Source organism: Myotis brandtii, unplaced genomic scaffold, assembly GCF_000412655.1.
Source record: "Myotis brandtii unplaced genomic scaffold, ASM41265v1 scaffold304, whole genome shotgun sequence".
NCBI classification, from domain to species: domain Eukaryota; kingdom Metazoa; phylum Chordata; class Mammalia; order Chiroptera; family Vespertilionidae; genus Myotis; species Myotis brandtii.
In genome coordinates, this window is record NW_005361607.1 from 2,961,655 (window position 1) to 2,969,988 (window position 8,334).

The 8,334-nt window shown below is 43.1% G+C and overlaps 1 protein-coding gene across 1 annotated transcript in view; it reads left to right on the top strand.

The window, feature by feature from the left end:
* The first annotated feature begins 4,961 nt into the window (after positions 1-4,961).
* Positions 4,962-8,334, top strand: part of C8B (complement component 8, beta polypeptide) — a 39,523-nt gene continuing 36,150 nt past the window's right edge. The window contains exon 1 of the mRNA XM_005869851.2: positions 4,962-5,148. Within this exon, the coding sequence (XP_005869913.1) occupies positions 5,057-5,148 (92 nt within the window). The 5' untranslated portion in view covers positions 4,962-5,056. The remainder of the gene's footprint in view (positions 5,149-8,334) is intronic.

Consider the following 8,334-nt stretch of genomic DNA (forward strand, 5'->3'; position numbering starts at 1 on the left):
TGCCACCCGGGAGCAGGCCTAAGCCAGCAGGTCGTTATCTCCTGAGGGGTCCCAGACTGCGAGAGGGCACAGGCCGGGCTGGGGGACCTTCCTCCCCCCCGAGTGCACAAATTTTTGTGCACCAGGCCTCTAGTAAACTAATAAATGGGATAAACGAAATGCTAATCTAGGTGGGTCTGATGCCCCCAAAAGTTCGGACTATGCCCCACTACTTTCAAAGGGACCATGGATAATTTTGTGAGCTAAAAAGGTTACTTCTCTTTAGGGAATTTTTCCTTTTGATATGTTTTGTTTTGACTTTGTTTGAATGTCTGATTCTTTTGAGAATCTGAGGAAAGCTATAAACTTTTTCCCCAGGAAAAAATATATGCATGAACACCAAATGTTATATGTAACATAGAGTGTGTCAGTCAGGATAGGGTAGCTATTGCTACAGTAACATATAAACCCCCCAAATCTCAATGACATAGCACAACAAAAGTTTAATTCTACTCATATAAAGTTATTTGAGGGTCAACAAAGTCTCTCCTCCATCCAGGAAGTCAGAGTTTATAGGCTCCCTCCGCCATAAGACACTATTATCTCAATACACACTTCCTAGTTAGCAAAAATGGAGAAGAGAGAAATGAAGAGTGCACACTGACTTTGAACTGCTTCAGCATGAAAGCAGCACATATCTCTGATAAATTTCAAAATTAATTCCAACCTTGTATACACCCCTTTGCAAAGTGACTCTGCTTTCCCTCCAATCGACAGGTATGGTCTATGTCTCCATCTGTTAAATGGTGGCTCAGCCATTGCTTTGGCCAATGAAACATTAAGAAACTTAATTCAAGCAGAGGCTTGAAAAGCACTTGTTAATTGAGACCTGTCCTTTCTTGTTGCTTTTGGAACCATGAGATCACCATGAAAAAGCTTGAGTTAATCTATTTGGTGACATGTGGCCCAGTTATCCCTTTGCTTCATCCAATAGCCAGCACCTACAGAGAGACAGAAAGCATCTTCAAGCAGGTGAGGCATCTTGTATCAACTACCTCCCTGCCAACCCATCAGCTAGCTGAGGTTGTAAGAGTGAAGACCAACACAACCACCCAGCTTAATTCAGACGTACTTGCTGACAAAATGAATTGTGAGCTTAAAAATTACAGGCTACTAAATTTGAGGATTATTTGTTGTGCAGCAAAGCTAACTAATACAAAAATAGGTACCAGGAGTGGAGTGCTGCCATAACAAAAACCTAAACCTTGTGGCATTGATTATGTGATTATGGAACTGGGTGGCGACTGGAAAATTCATTAGCAAAGGCTAGAGATACAACTAATTGTTAGCCAACCCATTGACCTAGAGCTACTAATTCCTACATACAAGTTAAAGGGCTAGAGATGCATGATCATTTTTAAAGCTCTCTTATAGTCAAAGAAGATAGCTATAGCCTTTAATGAGAGCAGCTAGACCAAAGAAGTGGTGAGGTTGCGCTAGACCTAAGTCAGTTCTAGAACTTCCTAAGAGGAGATATCGTCTTGGTATTATAAAAGAAGAGTTTGGGAGTGAAACAAACAAACCTTGTACTTGATCATCAATTTTCTACTTAGCAGCTGTGGAGCCAGTTGTGGAACCCCATCTCAGAGGCATGGAAGATGATACTTAGTTTGTTGGATTATTGCCAAGATCAAACAAGATAATGTATGGACTCCTCGTTAAATTGCTAAGAACTGTCCCTTAACAATATGTATAGCACTTCATCCTAATGCGGGAGTCCTCCTGGCATGACCTCAGGTGAGTGGCACCTGAAACCACCAGGGGGCGATATGAGGTTGGACTTCCAGGAGATCTATTAGATCCTGGAACCAAAGAACCCCAGAAGAGCCAATCAGGAAGGCTTCCTTGTGAAAGTGACATTAGTATGAAATGTAAATAATGAGTCAAGTTTAGCTAAGTGGCACATATTTTGGGCAGGGGGACAGCTTACACAAAATATCTGGAGGTGAGAGAGCACATGTAACTGCCTCTAAAATATGCAGATTCCTCCATGAGTCTATCAGGTTGAGGAGGTGGAAGGGAAACCCTATCTGGGAAGGCCCTGGCTTCTCTTAAATGCAGGCAGACATGAGAGGGGGCATGAATCCTTCTTGAAACGCAATTTTCTGCTTGTTTACAAATGATTAACTACTGCAATCAATTGTGTCAAAGTTCAGGTCATGCATCCTTTGGGACAACAGTGAGATGGTGCCTCGTGCTGGGGCTAATGATAACTGGAATGCACACAGGATGGTCTGACAGCAGACCTTGAGTTCTGAGCTCTGGTGCAATTTGTGTTTAGGGACGCCTGCCCTATGTGCCTTCCTAGCCCAGCGCTCTGGCAGACATGACCAGGTGGGGAGCAGGCTGGCACTCAAGAGTAGTATGGCCAACCTGGGTCAGGAAATAAGAGCTTAATGTTTTATATATTCAAACCTCAGAACCATCTTATGAAGTTGATGTTAATGAACTCTTATCCCTATTTTACAGATGATAAAACAGAGTCTTAGAGAAATTAGATAGCCTGTTTAAGAAATCAAATCCAGGCTGTGTTCTTTTCCCAGCCCATGCTCCAGTTACCTGCTGCTGTCCCCCTGAGTCCTCACACTGACAGCCACCTGCCACGTCTGCACAACCCTTTATGGACTGCAGATGAGTCAAATGCCAGGTGAGTGCAGTTTGGACTTTAATTTGCTGATTCTGAGGCGTCCGTGATGATGTTCAGGGAGCTTTGTCTGAGAGCCTTGGCTATATGCGCATTGCCTTTGAATTTGCCTCTTTCACACCTCACTCCTGCGCCCCTCATATAGGCAGGTAGCTACCATCGCTGGATTGGGAATCAGGGCTGACATGCTGTGTCCACACTGGAATTGAACATGGGAAGATAGCCATCCCACATCTGGTCACAGGCAATCTGGGAATTACTCAAGAGGTCCTGAGGTGAACATTTGCTTGGACTATGCCATTTCAGGAGCGCCTTAGTGTGACATATTTTTTAAATCCAGTTTAACGGTGAGGACTCAGAAATGACAAGGTAATTGGTGAACTATTCTGAATAATGAAAAGATGAAGGAAAAGCACTCTTCCAGGCTCGAATAAAACAAGCCAGACTTCCCACACTTGAGTGGCACCTGTCTTTGCTGTGTTCAACCCAGAGGTCAGACAACAGATCTTCTCCGACCTTTAAGGAGAGAGAGGTGACAGGTGAAGGACAAAGGCATTTACTGAGGTCTTTTTGGGTTCTACTACCACTTGTGGCTCTTAGGGTGACTGGCAAATATTGGGGACAGATATTAAATTCATCTAATATCTATACTAATAAAAGGCCTGTGGCCGTGACGCCGTAACACCGTTATGACCAAATGAGCAGCGGCTGTCGCGGCAGGCGGGGCTCGAGCTACTAGCGGCAGAGAGCTATGAGCAGCGGAGGTCGAGACAGCGAGCTACTAGCAGTGGAGAGCTACAAGCGGTGGAGGGCTGGGCAGGAGCTAGGAGAGGCAATGGGTGGGGCAGCCAGCTGAGGCAAGCGGAAGCAAGCTACTTGCGCATGATTTTGTGCACGCTGAGCCTCTAGTCCTAAATAAAGTTCTGTGTAAATTATATAACAACAACACATATTTGGTTAATTATTATCTTACACCTATCATTTTATAATGCTTATTTGTGAAACATTTTCACGTTTAGTATCTTTTCTGACTCTCCCAACTCTGAGTGACAAGTAGGCATGGCCCTCTCGATTTTACATATGAGGAAACAGAATCAGAGACAGTCACTTACAGAGAGAGCACATTGTGTGTGCCAGGCACTGTTCAAAGTGACTTAAATATTGAGATTTATCTAACCTTTATGACAACCCTTTGAGGTGGGTACTGTTTTATAGATGATGAAACTCTGGCCCAGATGGGTTAATAATATGCCTCAGGTCACAGAGCTGGTGAAACATACAGAGATCATTTGAACTCAGGTAGATGGACTATAGAGTTCTACAGCCTCTTGCCAACTTGCTCAAAATCACATAGCTAGAAAAAGGCAAAAGTGGAATTCAAAACTTGGCGCAACTCCAAACCCTGCATTCCACCTGCTAATATAGGCATGTTCTATGCATGCTAGATATGTTAACTTATTTAATCCTCATCATTTTTCAAGTGGGGAGATTAAGGCATAGAGGGAAAGTAACTTGCTCAAGGTTGCACAGCTAGTAGGCTAAGAAAGGATTTGATGGATAAAAAGCTGTAGTACATATATACAATGGAATTACTCTCCATAAAAAAGAACAAAATCTTACCATTTGTAACAGCCTGGATGAACCTAGCTAGAAGGTGTTATACTAACTGAAATAAGTCAGTCCGAGAAAGACAAAGACCATATTATTTCACTTATGTGTGGAATACAAAGAACAATATAAATAAACAAAACAGAAACAGACTAATAGATACAGAGAACAGGCTAATGATTGACAGAGGGGAGGGATGTCGGGGGACTGGCTGAAAAAGGTGAAGGGATTGAGAAGTACAGATTGGATATTACCAAATCGTCATGGGGATGTAAAGTACAGCATGGGAAATATAGTTAATAATATTGTAGTAACTATGTATGGTACCAGGTGGGTACTGGAAATATTAGGGGGAACACTTTGTAAAATATATGATTATCTAACCACCATGCTGTACACCTGAAACTAATACAAAATCATATTGAAAGTAAACTATAATTGAAAAAAATGTCTAAAAAAAGTATCTGAACCCAGGCAATCTGGACTTAGAGCCCACAGTCCTTATTGCCTGCCCTCTGGATGGCTTACCTAAAAGTCCGTTAGAGAGAAATAAAAACCAAGCTGCTGCAGAATGTATCACTGTCATTGCTTTCCAGAGTTATGTGTAAATTTTCTGTTGTGCAAAGTCTAATGGGTTTCCTGTGACTGGTTCTGTTTACCTTGCTGAACTGTTTGCTCTGTGGGGCCAGAGCTGACGGTGGCACTCCCTGTGCAGGCTTTCCATGGATCTAGGTGCCACAGCTGGACCCCTGTCCCAGAAAGAAAATGAAGACATCCTGGGCGTGGGCTTGGAGGGCTCCGGCAGTGCTCTTTCTTCTCTGGGCTGCTCTGGGTCGTCTTAGTTTGCCTGGCTCCAGGTAAGTGACAGTTGCAGATGATTCCCTGATCACTAATATGACAGGGAAAATAGAGCCACATAATGCTGACCGTCTCTTTGTCGCGTACCTATTGAATGAGGCACATCTCTTGAAGCAATTTGCATGCAGCTGATAAAGTAATATCAACAACTGTCTTCAAATTATTGTGGAAGCAAGCGGCTGACTTCAACAAAAGTTCCCATAAGGAACTGACATGTTTAAGTGTGTTTTGTCATGCTGAGAAGAATAGGATACTTGTTCTGTATTCTGAACAAAGCCTTGGTGTGATTTGGTATGCAAAAGAAGGTTTGTTATGTATGAAAAAAAAAATGAGCCAATTCCTATCAGTGATTTTATAATGTGAGAGTGACCTACTCTACCTGCTCATCAACTCAAATTAGGGGGTTTTCAGTCTCTCTCTCTCTCTCTCTCTCTCTCTCTCTCACACACACACACACACACATACACACACACACACATTCCAGATGTTCCCAGCAGTTAAATGCTAAATGATTTACTTCATCATTTTTGTGTTGGTTAGTGAGATGTACAATAGGCTAAAGAAAATATCTGAGCCAAAGCTCAAACTCAATCTGTCAAAGCTCAAATTTGGGCTCCAGTAAATAAAAATGTTAGTGACTTGGCAATTCAGGGTCCTCCTGGCACTTGAGAAGCCCCTACCATGAGCTGTTGAAGTGCTCAGGCAACCCAGGCCCCCTTGTGAGCAATCCTATAGGAAGAAGAGCTGTTAATGCCATTTATTCATTCCATAAAATTGTGATTATCAAGAATCTCAACTTGGCCCTAAGAAGAATCAAGCTGCCAAGGCCTTCCTTGTGTGTGCTCTGTGTACACAGAGAAGCATCAAGGATTCAAGGAAATGTGTCTAGAATGAAGGGTTTGAAGGAATCATACCACCCCTACCCACAGCACTGACCCTGTGCAAGACCCCTGTCAGCTCTAAGAACACAGAGATGAATGGGCTTATAGTTGTGAATATGCAAAACACAGAGTTTATTCTCTTTTTTAAAATAAGTATTTTAGATATTTTAAAAAATATTTTCATTGAGTTTTTAGAGCAAGGGAGAGGGAGAGAGAGATAAAAACATCAATGATGAGAGAGAACCATTGATCAGCTGCCTCCTGCACACCCCACACTGGGGATCGAGCTCACAACAAAAAGCTCGTGTTCTCATGGAGAAAATCCACACCTCAGCACACACTCTGTGTCCTGTTGCAAGTGATGGTGCTGGGGCAGGTGGGAAACAAGAGAGGGAGTGATCAGCTCTACTAGGCACAAGGTCTGAAAAGACTTCTAGAAGGAGAGGTTTACCTACGCATAGGTGTTTGCTGAATGGCCAATGTGGGTAAGGGTGTTCCAGGCTAGGGAAGCAGCACAGACAAAGGTGTGGAAATGAGAGAGAACCTGGTGTGTTCCTGTAGCTGCAACTCTACCTCCATATTCTTGAGCACAGACCAAGGTGGGCAGTGACCAGAAATGAGATCAGGTATGAGTCAGATCATGGGTGGAGTTGAGGGAGGCACTAGAGTGCCTATTAAGAAGCTTGTACCTTATAGAAGAAGGTATGGGGGGATACATGGTGATGGGAGGAGACTTGACTTGGGGTGATGAATGCACAATACAATATACAAGTGATATATGATAGCAATGTATACCTGGAACCTACACAATTTTATTAACCAGTTTCCCCCAATAAATTCAGTTTAAAAAGAAGCTTTCACCTTATCCATTAGGCAGTGGGGAGACATTGAAGGGTTTAAGCAAAGGAGCAACACAATAATGTTTATATATTAGGACGTTCACTCTGAGTAGGAAGTGGATGCAAGATAGGGTGCAGGTTGGGAAACCTTGTCTAATCCTCCAACCATGTCCTTACCCTGTGGTAGAGTGAAACTGGTTATGAGAGAGAAGATATTAACTCAGGTTTCGTGAGTCTCAAACCCTCACCCGAATCCAGGTGTAGCACTCTGGCCTCTACCCCTGACTCCCCCAGGGCAGTCCTGAACATGGCATGCATTTGATTTCCATCCATGAAGTGGAAAAATCGCTTTCAGTTCTGGAACAGAAGGTCCTTAGAGCTCCTTCCCATCAGCTACAAAAGGCTTTCATTTCTAGTTACTCTTGTAATCAGATCAGATGAAGTAATCACCTTGTCCTACAACCTACAGTTTATTCATTGCCACTCTGTGCACGCTCCGATCCTCACGTCTGTGGGAGGCGAGTGCTGTGGCTTACAGTTTACACAGAGAGAAACTGAGATTTGGATGTAACTGTCACAAGGCTACTTTCTTAATATGTAACAGACTAATGACTCAAATCCAGGTTTTTGCTGGTTCCAGAGCCCATGTGTATCCTTGTGTCTTTCACTCATGCATTGTCCCCTCTCCATCTGCGTGTGTGTCTGACTTGCAGGACTCCTGGGCCATTTCTTTATCTCTGAACCACACGTGTTGCCTTGAGATGCTGCTTTAAATTTCACCTCTACAGCAGCATACAACAGAGTGGGGAAATGGAAAATCTGCCACCCAGAGGCTGCCCCTCCCAGCAACGAGGAACAATGCGATTTCCAAAGGGGATGCAGCTGCCTAACAAACTGGGTGACAAGAGAGTCATAGTGTCAGGACATTTCCACAGAAACCCCAAACACGTTGACGCACACCACCTATATGCACAGAGGGCTCACAATTTGCTGCTGACCAAAGCCTGCTGTACTTGGCGGGCCCACCTTTATTTTGATCAGAGACTCCTGTTAGCCAGAGTGTAGAAGACAGAGACCCAGTGACATTGGTCCTGATGCTGCAGCAGCCTTCCAGGCACCTTAGGGAGGGGCACGTCCTTGCCAGAGTTAATGTAGACAGAGATGTTCCAAAGGATTGTAGATGGTGTGTACTGTAGCATTGCTTGCAATTGAAAAACATTGGGAAAATGTAAATTCCTTCAAAAAGAAAAAGATTAAATTAAATGTAATATATGTCCTATGATGGAACATCTAGGTAAAAGGAAGGAACTGGATCCCTTGATGAATCAACGTGGATAGGCCTCAGAAAAACAATGTTGACTGACAAAAGCAAGTTGCAGAATAATATGTACAGTATGAGTAAAGTACACAAAGCAAAACTGTATTGTGTGTGTATATATATATATATATATATATATATATATAT